Source organism: Lates calcarifer, linkage group LG7_1, assembly GCF_001640805.2.
Source record: "Lates calcarifer isolate ASB-BC8 linkage group LG7_1, TLL_Latcal_v3, whole genome shotgun sequence".
In the NCBI taxonomy this organism is placed as follows: domain Eukaryota; kingdom Metazoa; phylum Chordata; class Actinopteri; family Centropomidae; genus Lates; species Lates calcarifer.
Genome location: NC_066839.1, coordinates 12,252,012 through 12,276,834, shown reverse-complemented (window position 1 = coordinate 12,276,834; position 24,823 = coordinate 12,252,012). Strand labels below are relative to the sequence as shown.

Genomic DNA, 24,823 nt, shown 5'->3' with positions numbered 1-24,823 from the left:
GTAGAACATGTTTTTGTGTGGGAGGACTGTTCTGCCAAGCAAAGCTGTTTTGGTCCTGATTCTTTTTCTTTTTTTTTTTTTTTCTCACACAAGAAAATCTAGTTCTTGCACCACCAAATGCTACCTCGTGATGGGGGCAAACAAGAGAATAGCACACAAGTAAAAAGGGCACGGCAGCTTTAGGGTCGTCATCCCTCCATTTTGGATTTTCTCAGACGCTAAAGCGTCATTGCATGTCAAACACACACAAAAGATGTCTCTGTTAGGCACTTAAGTCACACAAAATTTTTATTTATTTCCAGCATACACCCCCCCCCCCAACCGCTGTGTGCATTCAGTGACTATTCAACCTCCTCAAACTGTACATCTTCTTAAAGATTCCCCGTGATTCAACATCTTCACCCAGTCATTTAGGGGGAAAAAAAAAAAAAAAAACACACAATGCGGGAATTCTATAGGTGGGGGTTCTGGGGAGCCCCTCGAGCAATTTCTCAATGCCCAAGGCCCTTTGCTGTTGCCTCACTTTATTGCAGCTGGTGTGTCGCAAGCAAGAGAGCGTGGTACAGTTCTGGAAATTACCATGAAGTGTGTGCAAATATTCGCAACCCAGTCATCCATCTGGAGTTTAGGGATGCGCTGTCTCTTGAGGATTTAGTCGAAACGTGATATCGTATGTGGTTGCTAAAAAAAGAGGAAGTGGGAATGCCCATGACCCCCTCCCTCCCCCCATCAAACCCACATGCACCTAGACATACGCCCACACACACACACAGTCACACGTGAGGAAGAGGTTGCAGCAAAGATGGTATGTTATCTTTTAGGAGAAAGTTGTTTATTATTTAATTGCAACTGTGCTGCTGCCAAACATTCATTTCTACATAAAATATTAGTATTTCACACATAGGCAAACTTTTTCTGAGAATGGTGATACCCACCCATATTTATTCATGTTGTTACTTAAATGCTCAATGTTATTTTTCTGGAGTTTACAAGATTACCTTATGTGCTTTAACTTTCCATCAGACATGTGACTTCCAGTCTAATGCAACTTACCCTGATTCTTACCAGAAGCCACATCAGATACAGCTAATTAGGCAGACAGCTAGTCTCGCAGTGTGTGTGTGTGTGTGTGTGTGTGAGGGAGGGAGAGAGAGAGAGAGAGAGAGAGAGAGAGAGAGAGAGAGAGAGAAAGGAAGAGAGCATGAGCGAGAGTGAAAGAGAAGGAGGAGTGACAGAAAGGGAAAGAAAAGAGGGAAGAAGGAGACTCATTACTCATTAAGTGGTAAGCTAAGTTCTTCTCAGCAACTCGTTCTGCTACACAGAGTCTCTCTCTCTCTCTCTCCCCTCTCTCTCTCTCTTTCTCTCACAAACACACACACCACACACCGCACACATACATACTCAAAAACACAAAGCAGAAGTGGACAAAGACACACGGTTTCAGTCGCCACGGTTGGCTATGGCTCAGGGCTCTGACAGTAATGACACAAGTTACAAGTCCCCATCACCTGGAAGCAGACCGGTAAGTGTGCTCTTCCATTTACTTTAATTGTACCGTGTCAACCTGGTTGTGTCCTGTTTTCACTGGATATTTATATGTGTTGTGGTTAAAGCTTTCTGAGTGACATTTTAAACACAAACCTTCTGAATTAAACTTCATCTTTCCTCCTAAATCTTTAGTAGATTTAGGAGTCTGTAGTCTGTCGTGCATGTTTGCTGGGCAGCAGCACAACCTACCAGAGGGACACTAGTTCTGTCCTCGCTGGCTCTTTTCACAGTTTCTCAGGGTGTTTCACATGCACACATGGGCTGGAGGCATGACTCGCCTCAAGTGTAGGCTTTTGTGAAAAACTGCAAAAATTCAATCACTTCTCCAAGTAGTAGGAATCCTTTGTTTTTGCACGTCTTCAAAGCTGTGAATGATTTGAGAGCTGTCAGGAACAGACAGTGTGTGTTAAACGCAGTATGTGCTGTATGGTTTCTCTGCATGTGAGACACTGCCCATCATCCTCACCCCTATCTAGTTTCACGTGTGCCACTCTCTAGCACATTGTTACTCATTTTCTTGCTCAACAGAATTTTAGAGGTAAAACATTCAAATGCTGTTTTTTTATGCTTGTTACGAGGTGGGAGCCTCGCTGTGTGTGGATGGGGCAAATTTCCAGCAGCATCAGCTGTTTTTGAAGTTTTCAGCAATCAGTTAACGGACAGTTTAGAAGGCAGTTAGATAATTAATTTGTTATCTCTTTGATGTCCAACTGACTCAGCATTTTGAAATGGATTAGTTATTACGATACCAAGAAAATCGAGTGTTCAGGACATGAAACAGGGTGTGCGTTATACCTAACCGATGACTCAACCACTCCCAGGCCCAGCCCTTCACATTAGGTGTAATGCTGAGCCCATCTTCTGTCAAACTGCCATTAACCTAGATGACATCTCCATTCACACTTAAACCCACCAGTGAGGACCAGCTCTTCAATCTTAATCAAATAGCTTCTAGAGAATTCACTTTTTCTCAGTCAGGAAACCCCCTGTGCCAAAAATATCAGTTTAACACTTGATGCTAGTGTAACTGCACACAGACACAGACACACACACACATTAACCGTTGGCATTTGTGTTTTGCCAGAGCTCCTCAGATGATGCAAAGAAGGTGATGCGGAGGGAGAAGAACAGGATCGCTGCTCAGAAGAGCAGGATGAGGCAAACTCAGAAGGCTGACAGCCTACACTTGGTGAGGAGACTTTTCTCTGCAACATGCACCATACTCACACACCGTAACAATTTACCACTGGTTTCTGCTTCTGAAGACATTTCTCAAAGAGGCTTAAGCCAAACAGATTTTATATGGTATTAAATGTGAAACCACTGTTTAATATTGCACTGCCTGACATTTAGCAGGGCAAACAAAGCTTGCACATTGCTTATAATCTGATTATCTATATAAGGTACACGGGCATACAAGGTGGTTTCCTTGCTAAATATGGAGGTTTTGGCAAAGTGTTTTTTTGTGTGTGCGTGTGCGTGTGTGTGTATGTTTTTTTTTTTTTGGTCATAAATAATGTTATAACAAACAGAGATGTTCGTGCAGGCTGAAGACCATGTCAGCTGATCAATTTCCTATCTAACGCCATGATTTGTGGACATAAATGAACAGTTTATTGCGTGTAATGGTTTCTTAAATCCCCATGCAATGCCTCTAAGCCTCTGGGAATGGATTTGTACTATATTTACAAAATGTTACCTGACCATGTGGCGATGTGTCATGGCTTCTGTTGGGCTGCACTCTTGGAAGCTGCTCTGTGTGTTTGCAGAAGCTTAAGGAATAAATTAGCACGTGTGGGCAATCACTCCCTTTCACTGCAGAATCCAGCACCAGAGACTGTGTGGAGTTCGGGCTAGCTGCTCTGCTCATCTCTACCCATTATTCTTTTATGCATCTCTCTCTTTTCATGTGATGCTGTAGCTGGTAGTCAATGTAGGAGATAACTCTGTGTGGTTTCTGCTTTTGCTTGTTTGACTTGGCACAAGATGGAGTCTTTTACCCATTAATTTAAACTTCTAAAAGTGCATAAATGTTTGCTCTGCTCTGCCTCTGAATAATATCTGGATATTTCGGGTCATTTCTCAATGAGAGGCTGTACATTTTTAGTTACCCAACCTGTGCATGCGGCAGGTCTGTGAGCACAATGGCTCCTCCAGCAATTATGTAATTATCTTCTATATACTATTTTGACTTTATACAGTAAGTGGAAATGCTGTCACCTTTTACATCAACCCTTATTTCAACACACTGACCACATCGCCACTCGCTGTGTGACTTCCTTGATCACTAAAAGATGAATTGTGCTGCACTGTGCTCTGTCACCATGATGCTTTCAGAGCAGCTGTTTCTGTGAACCTTATCAGATGAACTGAAAAGATTTTGACCTTCACAGAAGCCACGTTGTAGGCAGTAGTATATCCAGTCTAGCTTATTTGAATATGAGAACCTTCTCATGAAGTACGGTGTATATTATCAATCTCTTTAAACCTTGTCATAGAGTCACAGAGAACACCATGGGACCACAGAACATATTCTGTGGTTTTGCTTTCGTCGTCTCACTAGATAAACAGGAAGGCGAATTTTCCCTCTTTATGACACGGTGGCCTATTTCCTGTTTCTTCAGTAGTATTTTTTTCTTCTGTGTAAATGAGCTTGAAATTGTACGTCGTGGGCAGGAGGGGAGAAAAAGGCAGTCACTTCTTGTAAAGCGCTGATAGTAGTGGGCTGTATTTGGCTAAGTGACGCAAGAGCAGGGGTTTGCCCAAAGGTTCTGTGACAGTAAGGACCCACAGCTTGGTATTATAATCGTCTGGCCACGGTGCAGTGACCTTTTTTGTGGAAGATTTCTCCCCTGCTATTCCCACACACACACAAAAAAAGTTGCAGCTACTTACCAACAGTTTGCTTTTTCAGCTACTTTTGTTATCTCACAGATGATGATCAGTGAGAAAGATTATTTTGGAAAATATACTTACATCATCCAAAAATGTCAGAATAGCAACTTTTTAGATTGCTGTTTTGGGAGGTGCGAGCACGTCATACTGTAAAGTTTATGTTTGAACCAATGTTCATTCAATGATGTTAAAAAGCAATGCTACCTTATTACAAATTAGATGCCAAACTAACACTGACCTTCACTCATTTCAGGATGGTAGCATACCACTGTTTTAGTATTACTGACAACTATTTTCCAAAGAGTACCACGCCACGCTTTTATTTTGGTAATACAACTTTTTTCCCATAGCACAATAGGTCTTCATATAGTTTTCCTAATGATAATATAAAAACTGACTTGCAGAGATTTGCTTAGAATAGGCAGTTCATCACAATGAACTCCATCCACTGTCTATTTTTTTCTTATTTTTGAGTTATTATGCACTTGAAAGTACTAGGCAGTACCACCACATATCACCAATCTATTTGCTGATGCTCACACCTACTTTACTGAATGGAAACCTGAATTTGGAAACAAGACTGAGAGTCTGTGTGGCTGTAGACTGAGAGTCTTCAGGGAGGAACGGTTGAAATAAATTTGTGGTTAAAGCACTAAAACATGAGAAAATGCATGTATGGAGATGTGATCTGATGCTGCACATTTGGCTTTTCATTGATAAGAGTTGAAGAGTGTTACTTTGATGTCAGCTGCTGTTATCGCCATTTGCTCAAACGTTTCTTGTCCCCCCCTCCAGGAGAGTGAGAACCTGGAGAAGGAGAACGCGGCCCTAAGGAAAGAGGTGAAGCAGCTGACGGAGGAGGCCAAGTACCTGTCGTCTGGTGCTGAGCAGCCATGAGCCCCTGTGCACCGGCCTGGCCCCCCAGACCACCGACCTCCTCTACCCACCTCACCACAGCAGCTACCACCACCAGCACATCGCTGTACCACACTACCAGCACTGACCTGACCGGGCGGGACGGAGGGACGGCTGAGGACGCGCTGTGAAAAACAAGATGACTGACCTCAATGGAGAGAGAGACTGACTGAAGATGTGTCTATGATTGTTAACCATTGTTCAAAACTGATGGAGAAGAAACATGACAGGCTGATACGTCTGCCAGACAGTGACAGTATGGAGCCCAAACTGTAACATGCAGTATTCAAAACTATTTATTTTTGCTTCTACTCATCTATTTGCTGTTATCTGATTAATATCAGTGATCTGTATGTGAACTTAAATGTCTTGATGGCTAGAATTATCAACCAGTCTATGTTTACATTGGGTGAAATGACCAACTTACTGTATGTTCAGGTGACTCAGTTAATATTTTTGTAAATTGCTCATTTTTAGTGTCATAGAGAGGACCTTTGTCACCCTGTCATGTTAGGAGTTTCTTGTGTTATTGTGTGTTTTCAGTGTGTAAATGTAGATCGATAATGCTCAGGAGCTTTTGACAGATTTGATTGTGGACAAACAGAATGTACCATCAAGATCCTTAAAAAAATAGACTTAGAAACCTGTGGGTGCCAAAAAAGAAAAAGGAAAAAAAAAAAAGAAAGAAAAAATGGCCGTGCTGTGAGGAATGGGCATTCAAAGGGGTCTTGCCTTGTGTACCTACTGCTTTTCATGTGAGGAGAGCCAGCAGAGATATTTATTACATGTAATGCCTTTTTTGGAGGTCAACTTTTCTGACCTTCAGAGAGGTTGTTATAGACATGTCTTTGTGCAGTGTTTTTTTGTTTTGTTTTGTTTTTTTTGTTTTTCTTTGCCAGGGTACAGCAGGGTGTGTGATGTCTGCACTGATGCAGATAACAGGGAGGAGGGAGGGGAGGGAGGGCTGCATGTGACAAACCAGGTAGTTGTTATTCCTCTGATAAGAGTGTCTCTAGATGGCACTGTTTACTTATGTGAAAGACAAAGTTACAGTAGCTTATGTTATAAAGCACATAAAATGATCTTTCAGGCCTATCCTGTGTGTATATGAATTATGTTTTGTTCTTAAGCACAGCTGAGGCTTTTTTTAAATGTCTTTTTCATTTCACTTGTTCCACAGTTGGTGGTTGAAATAAATGACCTGTTGAATGCAGTGTTCTTAAACGAGGACGTGAAGTTGTAATAAAGCTGTTAAAATGGGCTTATTTATTAAGTTCCTCAACAAATTTACTGTTAATGCATCAGATATGGAATAATAGCCATTACAGGTTGTTAACAGTGTCGGATGTCTCAGTGTCACAGCCGGCACAGGCACCATAAACAAGAAGTTGATGAAACTCCGCCCTTGCTGTCTGAGTTGACCGAGTTGTTGCAGGATCCCAAAGCGGTGTTTTAGGTCCGGGTGAAGGGGGTCACAACGGGCGCTGCTACACGTGTCAACACTCGGTAAACTCGACCCGAGAGGATCATATTCATTCATAACATTATCCGTAACCTCAAATTATTTCAACTCTACGGGCTTTAGGGCGCAAGTTCTTCTACTAAACTAACTTCAACCCCGGGGGAGGAAATGAGTTAATGGATCCGAGAGTGCCGCACAAACTGCGAGTTGTAGAGCCTTCACTACTTTCTCATCTACTGTTCAGACCAATAGAGTGGAGATTTGAAACTTGAACTTCTCCTTTTAAGTGGCAACATGAAGTTTTAGGCCTGTCTGTGCTGTATCGGAGTGTTAACCCATGAAACAGAGCGAATTTCAGCCACTTTCATTTCAGTTTGCAGTGATTTGACCCGCAGCATTTTGATGTAAACTTTATACTCTGTGAGCATACAGAAGAACGTAGTTTAATATGAGTGAGAAACCAACGTTAGAAGACAGTAAACTTTACGAAGATCAAACTGAAGCGGACTCGAAGAACCATGCCAAGCTGGAGGCGGGTGACGCGGCTCGGCGCGCAGACGGTCACGATCAGCGGGACGGTGTCGAGGCGCAGCGACCGACCCGCCTGTACAAACGGCGCTGGATGATCGTCCTCCTGTTCAGCTCGTATTCGCTGTGCAACTCCTTCCAATGGATACAGTACGGGATCATCAACAACATTTTCATGAAGTTCTACAACGTAGACAGCTTCACCATAGACTGGATGTCCATGATTTACATGCTGACGTACATTCCCTTCATCTTCCCGGTGACCTGGCTCCTGGACAAGAAGGGGCTCAGGGTCATCGCGCTGGTGGCCACCGCGCTCAACTGTGCCGGGACGTGGATCAAAGTGGCCAGCGTCAGACCCAACCTGTTCGCCATCACCTTCCTGGGCCAGTTCTCCTGCTCGCTGGCGCAGGTGTTCATCCTCGGGATGCCGTCGAGAATCGCGTCGGTGTGGTTCGGTTCGGATGAAGTGTCCACCGCCTGCTCCATCGGTGTCTTCGGGAATCAGGTAGGCTATGAAGGTGCAGACTGTCCTCTGGTCAGTAAGTAGGTCAAGTTAGCCAATCGCCTACTTGATCACTCATTTAAACTAATAGCTCCACTAATCACTAATCACGCGGACGTCCCCACATCTATTTGGTACGTTTGCGCAATTACGCACGTTCAGACCACCACAGTGCCTCTCTTGTGCGTCTGAGGCGCAACATTGTTTGCTGAGAATGTTGAGGGAATGAATGGGAGCAACTCACAGTGAAGCAGCTACACAGCATGCAAGAGGAGACAAAGATTTACCACTGTTGCTGGAATCACCACAGACAAACTACACCAATGAAAGATGAAAACAAAACAAATTCTCTCATCAAGTTATAAGCATGTTAAACTCAGTAAAGTGACAGATCTGTGCACATACATGAAACTAAGTGAGCTCAAAGTCACCTATTATTCATCAGCATGAATCACGTGGATGATGCATCCATGAGTTCCTAAAATGCTCATAGTTAAGGAAAACAACCTCATCTTTAAACATGTCCTCAGGTGGTGCTCTCAGCCACAGCTCTGATAGTAATCATAACTATAATAATATATAATCAAAACTAAAAAACTAAACTAAAAAAGGATCCAAATTTGTGTAAATCAACAAATATGTTGGCAAAAGTTAAAGGGCAGCAAAGGAAGTTGGACAAGTTGGAGCATGCTCGGGGTGGTGTAGCTGTGAGTGAGGAAAAAATAAAGTTCACCTAGTTAATGCCATTATGTCAGTGCTACACCGAAAAGGTATGTTCTGAAGCTGCTTTTCCAGACTTTGGCCCAGGAAACACCTAAAAAAACAAACTGGAAATATAACATCAAATACAAGGATGACAAACACAAATGATGCACACAGACAGATCTTTATGTACTTTTATGAAAATGTGTCCACATACACACACACATACAAAAACAACAGTCAGTAAGCTGCTAAAATTCACATCAGCAAACAAAGAAGCAGACAGGAGCGCAAAGAACAGCATCATGCCACAGTTAATATAAGCCCACAAGCAAACAAACAACACTTGAGTCAACTAACATCAGCTCCAAGTAAATGTCACTGAAAAGTCATCACTCAGTGCTGGGACATCGTTTTATTGCCACATCCATGTCTGCTTGTTCATAGTGTCTTTGAAGGCTTAGGATAGCTGTTCACCTCAAGCACGACTGACATTAAAGGTTGTAATATATAATATAGTTATATATATATATATATATATATATATATATATATATATATATATATATATATATATATATATATATATATATATATATATATATATATAGTTGTTGCTGTATAATAGTTATATAAAATGCCCTTTATTGTCATTATACTAAAAGTACAACAAGATTGGAGTTATATAGTTGGGTTATATAGTAGTACAGGAATCTGTAGGCAAACAGTAGCAAGGATTTGGAAACATTAACCCTGTGCAACAACTTCTCACATTCAAATGAGTTAGCTTTCACAAGAGAGTTCATTAAAGTTCAACAGAGAGATGAAATAGGTTTGTTTTAGTTTTCTAGGGTCACTGACATTTGGACAGTTTACTAAAGAGGGAACGCAGGGTCCAAGTTGGTGGGAGTGGTTTAGGTGGAAGTGGAAGATTCCCTGTATTAACATCACATGGCAGGACTGAAGGTAATAAATATGTGGACATGTGGTGTAGAGGCCCAGTGCCATCACATCCACTGAGCTGTGAATGGACTGAGAACGCAAGTAAAAGCATTAGTAGCTCCAGCTGTGCTCGCTCTCTGGCATCTTTGTGCAACAAGCAGTTTGCACACAGGACAGCAAGCTGTTAGGACGCAAGCTGCGAAAACCTTCGAGACCTCTCACCTCTCACGTTCCAGGGGGGGCCCACGCTTTAGGACAGTTGAAAATGCCACAGAACAACACTTTGAAAGGCAACCATGCAAATTCTGAACTCAGTGGCGAAGAGTGGCCGCGGTCCAAGGCTGCAAAGAATCTTGCTCCGGGCCTCGCTTCGCTGCAGTGGAGTCCAGGACCTCTGGGCAGAGCCATCTCTGTTGGCTCCCGGTTAGACGTCGAGGCTTTGCAAGGCGATCGCGCTGAGCTGGTCCCGCAGCATGAGACCAAACTTTACCATCGTCGTTGGTTCATGCTGTTTCTCTTCAGCGCCGTCTCGGCCAGCAATGCCTTCATGTGGCTCCAGTACGGCATCATCAGCAACATCTTCATGCGCTTTTACAACATAGACTCACTGGCCATCGACTGGTTGTCTATGATATATCTGCTCACTTACATACCACTGATTCTGCCCGTCCTGTGGCTCCTGGACAACAGGGGTATCCGAGATGTCGTCCTGGTCGGTTCAGCCTTTAACTGCATTGGTGCGTGGATAAAAATTGGTAGTGCGAGTCCCAGTCTGTTCCCCATCACTTTTTTGGGCCAGTTTGTGTGCTCAGTAGCCACAGTGTTTGTCCTCGGTATCCCTTCTTACCTTGCCTCGGTGTGGTTTGGAGAGAAAGAGGTTTCCACTGCCTGTTCCATAGGAGTTCTGGGAAACCAGGTTTGTCTATAATATCTAATCAATCATCATTGATTTCTGCTGTTGATTCTCCAGCTGGTGACACATACAGAGCCACAAACTCTCTGACAGCTGTCTGTAGATTATGCAGGGATGCACTGGATGCCAGAGTCACATAGGACTTCTAGTGTCTCAGTGTGAGAGGCCTCAGAAAGTTATGTTAACTGTTTGCTGAAACCACCGCATCGTACTTGGTCTGTTTAGAGGTTTAAATGTAAAACCCAGTCAGGAAATTCTGTGTTGAGGCAGTCAGATGACATAGATGCAGTTAATGTCTGTTCAAATACCAACATAACTTGGTAGTAATATAACAATAACATGGTTTTCTGGGTTGATTTTCTCTTGGGCACAAACATGTATTTGGTCTGTTTCAATAGTAGAACAATGAATAATTAATATTAAATCACTATATGCACTTTAAAGTGTATCAAACAAGGAATAATGGCTTCTAAATACACATGCTGTGGTGTCATTCAGTCTGTATGTATGAGATTTAGAATATCGTCAGCAACAGTGGGGTTACAAGCAGAATTTTTTCAAGCCACCGTGACTCGATGTTACTTTAGAAACAATATTGTGGCCCTTGGTGTGTTTTTCTTACCCATCTCAGTTGAGTTGTTTCCCTAACTTGTGTTACACGTGTGTGTTCATTGTCTCACAGCTGGGTATCGCCATCGGGTTCCTCGTGCCTCCTATCCTGGTGCCTAATGTGGACGACATGGATGAGCTGGCTCACCACATCAGCATTATGTTCTACATCACAGCAGGAGTGGCCACCTTACTCTTTATCCTCGTTGTCTTTGGTAAGATGAATGCAGCACGTAAAGGGTCAGTCCGCCCAAATAACAGCACTAGTATTTTCTCCATGGCTGACTTACCAGCTGTGCAAAGCAGACAACTTCACAGGGGGGCAAAAAAACCTCAGGTTTATGATATATTTAGAATTTCTGTCTACATAATTTAATTAATCACACATTTGTTAACACACAGAAAATCTGGTGCGAGGTAGAGTCACTCAATCATAGAAGTACTGTAAGCCTTAAACTGCCAATTATATTTAATATCAGTATGTCTGACAGTTATTTTCTGTAATAACCATGTGATTGTTTAGTATAAAATGCTCACCATTATTGTCTGGGCCCAAGTTAACAGATTCATATTGCTTTATTTTTCTGACAAACTAATACAAAGACGCTGAGTAACAGTCGTAGAAAACAAGGGAAATGACATAATAATGAAATAACAAATCTGCCCAAGCAGGTTAATCTGGCCATGATTTCCTCTTTTACTTCTAGAGGTATGTATCTGCACAGGTACTTTTGGTTTTACGTGTCAAAGTTTTGAGATGTGCATCAATGAAATATGTCCCGTCGCCTCAATACAACGGAAGTGAATATATTTGGTTTGTGCAGCTCTGAGCATTGAGAAACTACACTTTAAAATTGTCAATGAGACTGTTTCTTCAACAGGAAGAACTGTGAAAACAGTTCTTACTCAAGTCTGTGGATTCTTCAGTATTTCAAATGTCATTTCTCACTGCTTTGTGTAGTGCAAAAGAAGCTCCATTAACCTCCATCGTATTGGAGTAGTGACAGATATCTTGGAGGAACGTCTGCAGATAAAAACTGAAACTTTCTGCACGACTAGACACCATTTAGGGTGATACGTTTTTTGCAGTTTCGGCAGTTTTCGGATTTACATAAAATGCAGATTAAATCAAAACTGATTTTACTGCACCGTGCAGTCAATGCTTCTTTTTTTGTGAATGGATAAAGAGGTGAAGCAGTCAATGAAGAAGTCAAGTGAGTGAAATGAATGAAATCAAGGGCGTTGTCTCCTCATTCACTGAGCTTTTACACTTCCCCACATCTTATACTTTCCTCCATTATACTCAGACTTTTCGATGCCTTTTGTCAGCACCTCTTTTAGCCGGGCCGTTGGGGTTTCGCTATTCAGTGGATCCACCTGATGATGGTTTTAATTTACAGCAGACTTACTCTCTAACAGGAAGCACCATTCAGTTGATAAGAAAAGCGCTGACCTGCATATTCACAACACAAAACCCTCCCTGAAGGGAAGACAAAACAGATACTATTGTGGTACAAGTAAGGTCAGGAGAAATGTCACGGGAACGGGGACAAAAGTACAAGAGTGCTCCAGCACAGAAAAATCAATAGTATTGGTTTGTAAATTAAATGTTGCATCGAAAACAGAAAGCCTATGGTAAAGGACTTAGCAATTTCTAATAGGAGGAAGTGGCGTGACTTTACACGACAAACAGGATATGAGCTGTCAAAGAAAATGCTTAGCTGTAGTCTGCTTTATATCTGCTACCCATGCATTCGACACTCTTTGTCTTTTTCTCAATACATGGAGAAGAGTTTTTTATATTTTTAATTACACACCTAGCACCTCGCATTCTGTAGTTCCATTCGTTTGTCTGTCGATTCTTATCCCTGAGAAGACTAGATTCATGTGCTGTGTCATTCAGGGAGGAGGTAGATTGATAACTGAAGTGGATGATCAGGATACAGTCGACAGTGAACCATGTTGTAAGGATGTAGTAGAACTCCTCTATCGAGAACAACAGGCTGGGCAGCAGCAGCAGCAGCAAGAGAGGAACAAGTCTCATGAAATAGCCGTTGTCCTGTCATGTAGGGGGAGGGAGGGGGGGGTCGTGAGCGCTCAGAAACACAAAAGGATGCTTGTGAAGGCATTCCATAGTAGTACCATGCACAACGTTCAGACTGACTAAACTGTCACTGTTGTATTTTGACCACAGTCTCCTGTTGTTTTTAAAGCGCACCTTGAAATGCAGACTATGTTCATTTGACCAGCTGGACAGTGTGCCTGGTTTCTGAGCCTGGTTTTTACTTGTGAATATAAAGCAACAACAATAAAGCCACTGGGTGGTTAACTTAGCTTAGCACACAAGAGTTCAAACAAGGGGAAACAGCTAGTGTGGCTCTATTCAAAGTTGATAACAATGTTCCTGCCAGCTTTTCTAAAGCTCAGTAATTAACATATTATATAAACAAGTTGTTGTTTGACTAGGGTGTCATGTGTTAGACTTGGCTGACACGGTGACTTAATATTGTTTTTTGTACAGATTAAACAAAAAAGATATAATTAGCCAACATAAAGGTTACTTGTGAGCTTTAGAAGTGTGGCTTTTTTTTTTTAAAGCCTTTTACAGAGCCTGGCTAGCTGTTCCCCTTGTTTCCAGTCTGAGTGCTAGGCTAAGCTAACCATCACCATGTAGATGTGAGTGTGGTATCGATCTTCAAATCTGTCTCTGAACAAGAAAGCAAATAGGTGTATTTCTTACCCTGGTAATCATCTCATGACCTTTTTTTTACTGTATTCATTTCCCTCCGGCAGTCCCAGCCACGTATTTGGAATCGCTGAATTTGTTTAATTTAATGTAAACAAAACCGTACATTTGAAAGATAAGATATGCCAGGGAGAAAACACACAAATTTGTGATTCACCGACATCACACAGCTCGGTAGACAAATCTTTTTCTATCTAAAGATTCACCTGGGCATTCACCTGTACGGCACGCACACGACTTTTCCTCCACTTAAGGTCATGTGATGGACCGGTTACCGAGAGATGGCCGGTTATTCCAGCAAGATAATTCACACCAGTTGGCCACGGTAGTTTCATGATATGACACATATACTGAAACACACACACACACACACTCAGCACACCCTCACGCATACATGCAAGATGCCATGTGTGAGGGTTGTCCTGCTGGCTGGACCATCTGTAGCCCCACAGCAGGCCTGTGAGTCAGCAGGGCAGACAAAGTCCCAGGATTTGGTGATTTGCATAAACGGTGCGCAAAGAGATGTGAGAGAAGAAGTTTGGCGGCTTTTATTCTTTAAAAAGAATCGACAGACCAAAGTTAACCATGGAGACAGTCTACATTAAGATAATAATAGGAGTGGATTTGCTTGAGTGACTGTGGGGGAATCACCGGGTGTTAAAGGCAAATTAGCACGCACGAATCAGCCTGTAAAAAATAATCAGTGTGTGGGCTCCAGAAGACTTTCTGTGCAGTAAAGTGCAGTCAAGGTCATATTCTAGTGTTAATCACTGCATCTCTACTTACAGAGCAGCTGCATCAAAGAGCAGGTCAGATTTGTCGAATTAGTGAGAACTGGTTACTGCACACAAACAAGTTAGATTGACCAGGAGGGGAAGAACAGGCTGGTTCAGCTCCAAGAACCACAAAGACAGACATCTGTGTTTCTCTGCAACGCCCCAAGGGTGCCTATTTTCCACCCAGGAGAGAGAACAACTGTAACGAGTCACATCACAGCTATCACCCCTGAAAGGTCAGACAGTGACTGGGCTGACTGTCCTTCAGCCTGAGAAACGCTCAGTGGAAGGCAATGAGGATATCTGCATCATGTGGAGGTGTGGCGAGCGTGCTGTATGTGTTCGGGCCTGTCTAGCTGTGTCTGAATGCACATGAAGTGTTCGCAGATGTTCAGGACAGTGCTTTACACAGACGGCTCGTTGGTGATGTGGCACATGCATATGGTAGACATTTTGGAAGTTTACAACCCTGTTTGCTTGTATACAGAGAAGAAATGTCAATTCTGATAGTGAGTCTCTATCATTTCAGCCTGTTACTTCCCAATATGCTCCCTAAATGTCCCTATTGTTTGACAAAATTTTACATATAGTAATTTTGTATCTCCTTGTTCCAGTGTGTCAGTTAAGCTATATAACATTTCTAAACGCATTACTCTACATTTTCTGCTCGTTTTCCTGCATTTCAGCAAGACATATTTTTGTATCTTTGAGGGGTTTGAACAATGTTTATTAAAACAATAAGAGCTTGTAATGATGAAGGTGCCAAATAATTGATGGCTTTATAAGTCAACAAAATGCTAACTCCCTTTAACCACCTACTTGATGTGTCTGTTGTCTCATGGTTGAATCTCTGCTGCTGTTATTTGTGTTTAATATTGTGATTGCTCTCTCCATGTGTCAGTCTTCCAGGAGCGTCCTAAACTTCCTCCGACTCAGGCCCAGGCCACAGCTCGTAGCATCCCATCAGAGCAGTACTCCTACACTGCCTCAATCCTCAGGCTGCTGCGCAACAGGCCCTTCATCCTCCTCATCATCACTTACGGTCAGTCATCACCATTTACAGCAGTTAATGTTTGTTTGTTGCTGTTTGTTTTATTTATCTTGTATCTATATTACTTATACACCTTTATTATCTCTCACAGTTATTGTTATATTGACCAGTCCAACTGAAAACAGTTGCCAGGTTCAGTCAGCAATTCTCCTGGATAATCTCCTTGACACGTTGCCTTTAACAAGGCTTATCTTGGCTTTACATCTCATAAAAGTACACTGTGCGCAAGTCATTAATTATTAAAATATCCAAAGAGAGGACAGGGAGCATGCCCTGTAGGGGTCCAAAGTTTGTTTATAGTCTGACAATGTTTAACAAAAGCATTTGATCGATGTGCCCCAGAGGTAGAACATTTTGTGTAGTGTAAGGAATTTAGTTTCGTCATTAGTTTCTTTGCAGTCTGTCAAGTTTGTCAAGTTTGTCAAGTGATAGAAACTCTCCCCAACAGCTGTGAGCAGTTTAAGGGAACATTTTAACCTTCTTTGACCTTACTGGGTCATTTCATATGACTATTATTAGTGTGTGTGTGTGTCTCTGTCTCCCTGTCTCCCTGCCTTCCCTGCATGTGGTCTCTGTGTTGCCAGATAAGAATGCAGAGCTCACTTGAGTCTCAGATTTACCTGTGATTGTGACACTATGCCCAGAAGGCTGGTCCACCTGTCGCTTTCAGTTTAACCGCGCTGTAGCTGCTCCTGAGCGTCCAGTTACTTCAAGAAAAAGACTCATTCTTACTCTCTTAGTAATATATGCAAGTAGTAAAAAATTAAAAAGCGAATTAATTGTTATTTTTACATTTTACATTCCTACTCAATTTAAGTTTCATGTGTGGCTTATGCCTGAGTTACTGACTATGACTTTATCTATAACCCTTGTTCAAGAAAAACTCACCACTACTTATCCTTTTATAGAAATCCTTGGTTTGACACAGCTCTTTGTTTTGGAAACCAGTTCAATCAGGTCCATTAAGCACAAGTGAAATCTTTCCACTGCTCATGTTAAAATATTTAATTATTCGGTTGGGGAAGTTAGCTCAGTGCTTCCTTAAACATTGTGAAAAGTTTCCTGAAATATTTATTTTTATCCTGCGGTTTGTGGTGTGCAGGCCTTCTTTGACAGTGTTTCCCAACCTGCAGGTTTGAACGTGGGCTGTTTCTATGCTGTTGGCACCCTGCTGAACCGCATGATCATTGATCATTACCCTGTAAGTCAGCACAACACCTCCAGCCATTCATCCTGCCCAGAACTCCTGTCACACGTCCTATAATTTGCCATTTCAGTTCTTGAAAAGTTGCTTCAGCCTTTGTATTTATGTTTATATGATGTCAGCTTCAATTGTAACTTTTAATACCCAGAAATAATGTAACATGACATGAACAAACTGGGCTGTGGTAATAGATTTGACACAAGTAAATCCAGTTTTCTCCAGACACAGCATTCATTTATCGCTAATTAAAATGATTTTTTTCCCCATGTGTCATGTCCTGTAGAAAGTGTAGTAATAGACCTATTTAAGGCAGAATTTTATATATAAAAATAGATTTAAACTGTAGGAATCACCGCTGGCTGCTGCTAAGATTTGCGTGTTAATTTGAACTTTTATTAACAGGATGTGTGGTGATATGACTGATGCAAGATTAGATTAATTTAGAGACTGATTCAAATTCACACCCCACCTCCCTTTGTGTGAAATCTATCAGGAACTTTATCTTTCTCTATCTTAAACTGCCGTGCCTTTCCAGGGTATGCAAGGCCACTGATCTATGTTGTTTCCTCTGTAACCTTTCAGGGAGAAGAGGTGAATGCTGGGAGGATAGGCCTCACCATAGTCATCGCGGGGATGGTCGGCTCCCTGATCTGTGGCATTTGGTTAGACAGAACCAAAACCTACAAGTAAGGGCGAATATCGAAAGTTTATGACTCCACTTCTTTCAGCTGTATTTATTTGTCATTAAGCAGCTACACAAGCTCTGCTCTTGCCTGTTTATTGTCATTCCCCTTCTCATCTCACTGCACATCTTCTTTAGTGTTTATATGTTGGCTGTTGGGGCTCTGCGCCTGTTGATCCAGGTGCAGCAGGCTGCTCTAACAGTGACCTCACAGACACTGGGCTCCTGCCTCATGGGCCCTCTCTGGCTGTGTAGTGACAGCACTGTTCACCCTATGGTGGTGGTGGTGGTGGTGAGGGTTCTCAGTCCACCCTGTCTGTCTTATTTACAAAAGTTTTGTCCTGCAGATGGGCGAGTGTGGCCGTGCTTGCAGCAAACATGCAGGAACACATTCAGCCCCACACATTATAGTCCTTTGACCATCTGACAAACTTTACATTTCCTTTGTTTATTTCCGTTTTATCACCAGTTCTGTAGGTCTATGGTCACTGTGAACTGATTTCAGAAATCTGGCCTATTTTCCCTGCAAATATGTCTCATATAAAATAATTTACCAACTACAAGTAACTATGTAGTGAATTTGAAGGCACCTTGTGGAGTTTCCTGACAAAGTAGAATAAGTTTACATTTAGTGTTTTGAAACCTGAATTGTTTATGTCCATATTTACTTGTTTGCAGTCTTTATTTTCACTGGCTTTGTTGGCACATTACTGCCCCCTGTTGATAAATCGATTAGTTTGAGACCACTGACCATTTTCTGTCCTCATGTGCATACATAAAAAAAAAAAAAAGCAGTGACCCACTCATAAAAAACATTGCTCCATAGCACCACTACTGGTCAATACTTCCATAGGGAACCTTTAAATTTTAAAGCTGTATGTAATTTTGTATCAGCCTGCTTTTAATCTTAATACCTGTTTAAATGTGTCGAGAAGCTACAGTGGTCTGCTGCCACACCTGCTGGAACATTAAGAATTTATCCACTTGAAAATGTAGCAGTTTATCATGATGATAATGAGAATTCCAGTGCTCAGTGTTGCATTTTTCTCACGTGTTTTCCAGGCAGACTACCCTCGCAGTCTACTTCATGTCTCTGGTGGGGATGATCGTCTATGCTGCTACACTCAGTTTGGGACACCTCTGGGTGGTCTTCATCACTGCTGGAGCCCTTGGGTATTCTTTCATTCATTACTTTTTTTTCTTATATGGTATAGAAGTCATATTATTGAAGCAGTTATTTATTTTTAGATAATCTATTTTTGTTGCTCCTGTGTATGACAGTTAATTCAAAGTGTACTCAAGAATTTTAGCCACAGGACAGAAAACTGAAATGATACCTATATGGAAATATATTTGCAGTTAGCAAGATGGAGTGGACTCATAATATATCATACTTTAAGCTCTAACCATTTGCACATTCCTTATTCAGATGCTGTCTCCTCCACTGTAAGGTTTTTTTTTTTCAATAACCTGAATCATTGAATCATTGGAAACCTGCTGTTATCTCATCAAGTCTGTTATGTTAATTTTTCAAAGTGCATTAATTCTGTTGACATTTGCAACAATAATTTACAGCATGTTTATTTAGCTATCAACCTTGGTTTGATAAGTAGACACAAGGCTCTGAGGTGGAGATTTGGCTTTGTGCACACTGACTGAGCATTCAAACTCAGATAGAAAGAGCGGAGGTAATACAACATCCTGTTCATGGGAAGAGAATAATGTATGGATAGAGGCCACAGCTGTGTCAAATCATCTTACACGATTTATTTAATTCAATTGAATTCACTTAATGCTGCCAGAATAATCCACAATCTATCATTACTGGCTTTCCAGGAAGTCTGATACCCCAGTGTATTCAAAACAAACAAAAAAGAGAAAGTTAAAACAGTTGTAACAGTCAGTTGTGTTTGGTTGTCTGATTAGTATCACAGTGATGTGGGAACAGCGCATAAAAATAAAGGTTATGTAGCCGTTAAGAATTAGAAAAATGCCACAGTTTAAATCTTTATGTGGGGAAATGACCTTCAATGCTACTAACATGTTTCTCTTTTCTTTTGAAAATTAATTTTGAAAAAACAGATTTGGTAGCCAGACGTTCCTCAGTACTTTTACATGCAGTTTGAATCTTCATGTGGCTGTTGAGAAATCATAACACCTCTTCAGTAGCACAGATTGCTCTTCCAGATTGGGCTCACCCTTTTCTGTGAAGGCACACCTACATAATATACCATACATGCTCACATGCATGCCAGACAGTCTTTCAAGATTCATGTGATCAGGCTGAATTGTCAAATAAGTCATGTTAATTGAGACTAAATGAGCTCCAGTTGGATTTGCTGGTCCCAAGAATTCTTCTTGTGTTTGTGTTTTCATCTAATATGAGAGAGTTTTTCTTCCTGACAATGCTTTGACTCTAATACTTTGTTTGACTATTATGACAACAGCTTGTTTTTCAAAATTTTTACATGTATTTGCATATAGAGGATTATAGAACACAAGCTCCGTCCCGTCATTGTTTTTGCCTCTCTCTCTTCTTAACACCTCACAAGAGGTTGAAAACTTTACACCTACTAAGGTCAGTGTCCTCACAGGAATTCAAGACTTTGTCTGTAGCTTAAAGACACCGGTGATGTTATACAGGAACAACAGGTTTTAAAACAGCCCAATGACATCAGCTCATTTTCTCACTTGAAAAACAGCAGGTTGCTTTCCGCTGAAATGACAACAAGTGAAACTCAATCTCAAGGTTCTGACATGGCAGCAGCAGCAAAAACACATCCTGAGAGGCATACTGTATTTTCAGACACCTTTCTCTGACATTTACGTACGCTGCCTCTGCCTATAAACATGTTTCAGTAATAAGAACGTAAAGCAGCAGATGTTATGCCTTTGTATGTCGTTGCTTTTCCTTACATGTGATATTTAATGTCTATCAAGAGCTTTGCTTAGAAAACAGCATACACAGAGGAATATAAAATCTCTTAGATTAGAAGTTCTCAGATACTCAAATAGGGAAAACACAAGAAGAATTCTTGGGACCAGCAAATCCAACTGGAGCTCATTTAGTCTCAATTAACATGACTTATTTGACAATTCAGCCTGATTCACATGAATCTTGAAGACTGTCTGGCATGCATGTGAGCATGTATGGTATATTATGTAGGTGTGCCTAGAGTTAGTGATTATATGTAATTAGCAATTACAATTTCTGTGTGTCTCTGTGCCCGTGTGTGTGTGTCCAGGTTCTTCATGACGGGCTACCTGCCGCTGGGCTTTGAGTTCGCCGTCGAGCTGACATACCCAGAATCAGAGGGAACCTCCTCTGGACTTCTCAACTGTTCAGCACAAGTACGATTAAATGACCTCAGGGGTGAAAAAAACAAAATGAACAAAAAAACCAAGAACAAGAGTGGATGAGATGGCACGAAAACAAATGTTTGTGTGTTTACTGGTTGCACAGAGAAAATGAGTCATTCGCTTTTTTTTTTTCTTTTCTTTTTTTTTTGGTTCACCAAGAAAATCCTCACCAAATTTGCACCATGCAAAAAACAAACACCATGATTGCAACCCATGTGTGTGTGAGCATAAACACAAAGCACTTGTTGTTAAAGGGTACTCTGAAAGCTGATTGCAATTTGTGGCACTATTACCGCGGGCTTTCAAAGCTCTGTTCCTGACTGTCACATGTTCTGCTTGTGCAGGTGTTCGGCATTATATTTACCATCTGCCAGGGGAAGATCATCGACAGGTTTAGCACGCTGGCAGGAAACATCTTCCTCTGCGTCTTTCTTTTAATCGGCACAATAATGACAGGTAAGACCTTTCTGGCTGGGAAACATATGCTGTGCAGAGTCATAACAAGCTACTGATTTCAAGTCACGTACAGCAATACACAAGAATTGTCTTTGTTTGTGACTGTTTCTGTTATGAGTTTACTAACGCTCCTGTGGGAAATGCTGAATTCCAAGAATGTAGATCATAGTTACTGTGTTTCAGAGTTGAATGTCATGATACAGACAGAATTTCCAGCACAATGACAAATGTGTTTTATTGTTGCATACACTTGACAAAGAATTTCATCACAGGTCATAGTTTACAGGAAAGATGTTTGACCTTAAGAGCAGCTTGGAGTTTAGGGTTCTTAGACATTCTTTAATTTCCTTGAAAAGGTAAAGTAAAAACAGAATACTCTGCTGTTTTAAACTGTATTTTGGGAACAGACAGCGTGTAACCGCAGGCATTTCCTTGTTCCATCCTCCATCCTCTTCAATCAAAGGTGACTGTTTTTCATTAAACAAAGCTGTAGTTTTTAGAAAAACAGGTCAGAGGGTGGAGCAGTAAACATTTTGTTGTCCATTGACTGAGTAATGGAAACTTTTGCAGCACCTACAGGGTAATCAACATACAGTTAGAAATGCTGTACAGTTATACTGACATACTTGTGGCAGCACCTGCATTTCAGGTATTAACAGTGAGCCCTCACGCCTCAGTTGACACCTCGGTCAACACAAAGCCACTTAGGTCCCTTTTGCATGGCCCATTGAGAAGTTTATGAGCAATGTATAACTTTAAAAGTGTATTAGCCACTGAAGCGCTAAACTTTTTGCACACTAGAAAAAACACTCCAGGACTCTTTGATGAAACGTCTCTGCTCACAAAGGTCAGCGGACTGACTCACTGTCTTTTGTAACTTACTCAGCATTTAGACACATGAGTGGACCTATTACTGTGGTCATCATGCCAGTTTTCAGAAGAAAAAAAAAGCTTTATGGAAAACCACAACTGAACACCCACTTCTCTCTCAAAGTTCATATATGAATATGCTGAGCTACATAAAAGTCAAAATGCACTCACAGTGTTGTGTCTCTGTAATATATTTATCTGCAAAGGTTATAATTTGTTGTGAAACATTCTCTTCAAATGGAGCTTGAGGTTAAATATTAAGTTACAATCAAGCTGTTATAATTGTGCAAGGTTTCTAAGGGAAGTTAGGGTGCATGACTTGAGTTAGGTATACTGTAGTTCATCCTTCAGATTTGCATTTGTTGCCACACAGTCTTGTCTTATGTATTATACTTTAAAAGAGGCACTGTGAGGATTTTAATGTGTTTGTGCACAGGAGCCATCTACTCTATATCACCATTATTACATCATGTCATTCAACCACACTTTTATATCTTTGCCATTAATATGCAGATTCATTTTAAGTTAATTTACAACAAGAGAGTGGACCTAAAGCAATATTTGTATTCTTGTCTTTGTAATAGAAGAATTATGGCTTAACCTGTTCTGTGTCTTTATGTCTCTGCAGGCTTAATCAAGTCTGATCTGCGGAGACAAAATGCAAACATGTTGGCCAAAGCAGCAGTAAGTGTTAAAAGCAAGCCCCCCAAAAAGTTTTACTTTGTGTTTTCCTCAGGGACATACTGTAGAGGAACAATGTTGGTGGTAGTGTAATGTGTGAACACTTTGGTCATAGTAGCAAAAGCAAATGTGTAAAGAGCCATTACTAATATTATTAATATTATTAATAACACCTGTGCTTTTCATACTAAGACAAGTCAAAATGTCTGCTGTGAAAAAGGCCTATGCGTTTTTTTTTTTTTTTTTTTTTTTGTTGCTTGCTTGTCATATGTTTGCACGGATGGCGTGCCATCAAAGTCACATGTGCTCCAGAAATAACTCCCTCTACGCTCCCTGTTGCGTCTGTTCTTGCTGTCGTCTTCAGCTGGCCTCTGTGTCTGTACCAATTTTCCATCAAAATATTGTTGAACATGGCCTGATAGTGTTACACTGTCTCTGCTGCGTGTCTGGCATTGTCATGTTACACAGGTGTCTTCATGGTGTAGAACAAAGTATGCATCTGCTGTTTCAGAAATATTAACAGAAATGTTGCCTCTTAAGGATTTAAATAATGTAAGATATGCTTATATGTTAAATGCATTAACTAACATATTTTTTTAGGAGCTTGCTGAATTCATTTGGATAGTACCAACAGTTTGGTAGCACTGCTCTATTGAGTGGATGATTTGAGAAAGAAAGAAACCTCTAAGATGAAGCACAAAATTAGGAAACTGTCAACAGAAGCAGTGCTGCCTGACGGGGGTGACGAGTCTGTGGGAAAAATCAGAGTTGTTAGTAATGCCTGGGTGGGTCTCCAAGCTCTGTGGTGAAGTTAGTGTGACAGGACATCAGTCAAATTCTGCAAAACTAATGCTAACATATAAGGAAGAGTAAAAATGAGGGATCATACTCAAACATTCTGCAGAAGTTTTCAGAAATTTGCTTGCTAGATTTCTTGTGGAGAGTTAGATGAGAAGACCCATGCCACTCTCCTATTTGTGTCCTAAATATGAAGGAAACAGCCCTCCTTTGTCAAAAGATAACAAAGTTTGATACAGATACTTAGTTATAAAAACAAAAATCACCATTTTATATGTGCCAGTGTTTTTCTTGCTGGCAGCTGAGCTAAGTTAAGCTAACCAGCTGCTAGCTGTAGCCTTATATTAAATGGACAGGTATGAGTTTGGTATCAATCTTCTCGTCTCACTCTTGGAAACAAAACCAAGAAGCATATTTCCCAAATAGTGAACTGTTCCTTTAAGCATAACATCCAGGTTTGTTTTATGAATAAGTGACTAATATCCTATAACATACAAACATAAAAGAGGGAGCTCATTCAAGCAAGAATTCAATGTGTAAATTAAATTGGATTATGTTGAACTTCATCCCAGACTGGAGACTCACACCTCCATAAACACTGAATGAAAGTGATCAGTAGCTGTTGTTTTTTAGGCGGAGGGGCAGATCCCGGGACAAGACTACGGAGCCACAGCGCTAATCTCCCAGCAACAGACTATTCCTGCTCAAGCCTGATCAATAAACCTTTGTGCTTCCACAAAAAAAAAATCTCCTCAAATCTTAGCTCAACGTACAGACGCATGAAGGTAGGAGCACAGAGCAATCAGCACACACTGTTGATATTCACCCACACTTGATGTTTAACTTTTCACCCTTCACTGTTGAGGATGCCTGTTCTGTCTTTCAATTTCTTACAATCACTTTGAATAATATTCATACAATCATGTCAATGCAAAACTTTGTGATTTTCTCCAATCACCTCAACAGTAGTTCCAGCTAATTGAACTAATGTATTTTTAAGTCAGCTCAGTTAATAATTAATCCCATCACAGTCTATGTCCCTGATATGTCTTTGACAACAACCATATAATGATAAAAATCTGTGTCACATCCACATGGGAGTGGACCTGGATTACTCTTATCTCCCAGAGAATTCATTCATCCTGTTGATAATGGACAATTGACTCATCTGAACTTCTAT

The 24,823-nt window shown here is 41.0% G+C and overlaps 2 protein-coding genes and 1 long non-coding RNA gene across 10 annotated transcripts in view; 2 read left to right on the top strand and 1 right to left on the bottom strand.

Annotated features, from left to right (window-relative positions):
- Positions 1 to 1,118: 1,118 nt before the first annotated feature.
- Positions 1,119 to 6,618, top strand: LOC108895593 (basic leucine zipper transcriptional factor ATF-like). Its single transcript, XM_018694468.2, is given in 4 exon segments — positions 1,119 to 1,522; positions 2,633 to 2,737; positions 5,239 to 5,322; positions 5,324 to 6,618. Coding segments are annotated over 4 exon segments (375 nt in total). The 5' UTR covers positions 1,119 to 1,459; the 3' UTR covers positions 5,447 to 6,618.
- LOC127142662 (uncharacterized) overlaps positions 5,726 to 24,823 on the bottom strand; it is a 21,135-nt gene continuing 2,037 nt past the window's right edge. Inside the window, exon 2 of the long non-coding RNA XR_007813620.1 lies at positions 5,726 to 6,002. This is a non-coding gene — a long non-coding RNA (uncharacterized LOC127142662). The remainder of the gene's footprint in view (positions 6,003 to 24,823) is intronic.
- The window catches only part of flvcr2b (FLVCR heme transporter 2b), a 68,778-nt gene continuing 50,706 nt past the window's right edge, over positions 6,752 to 24,823 (top strand). For 4 of the 8 annotated variants that reach the window (XM_051071899.1, XM_051071895.1, XM_051071898.1 and 1 more), the window contains exons 1-9: positions 6,752 to 7,856; positions 11,093 to 11,234; positions 15,443 to 15,583; positions 16,726 to 16,793; positions 17,379 to 17,482; positions 18,541 to 18,651; positions 20,724 to 20,829; positions 21,183 to 21,294; positions 22,793 to 22,848. In XM_051071899.1, coding sequence (XP_050927856.1) covers positions 7,269 to 7,856; positions 11,093 to 11,234; positions 15,443 to 15,583; positions 16,726 to 16,793; positions 17,379 to 17,482; positions 18,541 to 18,651; positions 20,724 to 20,829; positions 21,183 to 21,294; positions 22,793 to 22,848 — 1,428 coding nt within the window. In that variant the 5' untranslated portion in view covers positions 6,752 to 7,268. Of the gene's footprint in view, positions 7,857 to 9,626; positions 10,414 to 11,092; positions 11,235 to 15,442; positions 15,584 to 16,725; positions 16,794 to 17,378; positions 17,483 to 18,540; positions 18,652 to 20,723; positions 20,830 to 21,182; positions 21,295 to 22,792; positions 22,849 to 24,276; positions 24,429 to 24,823 lie in introns of those variants that run through there. The other 4 variants (XM_051071897.1, XM_051071896.1, XM_051071894.1 and 1 more) reach the window with 3 other exon arrangements.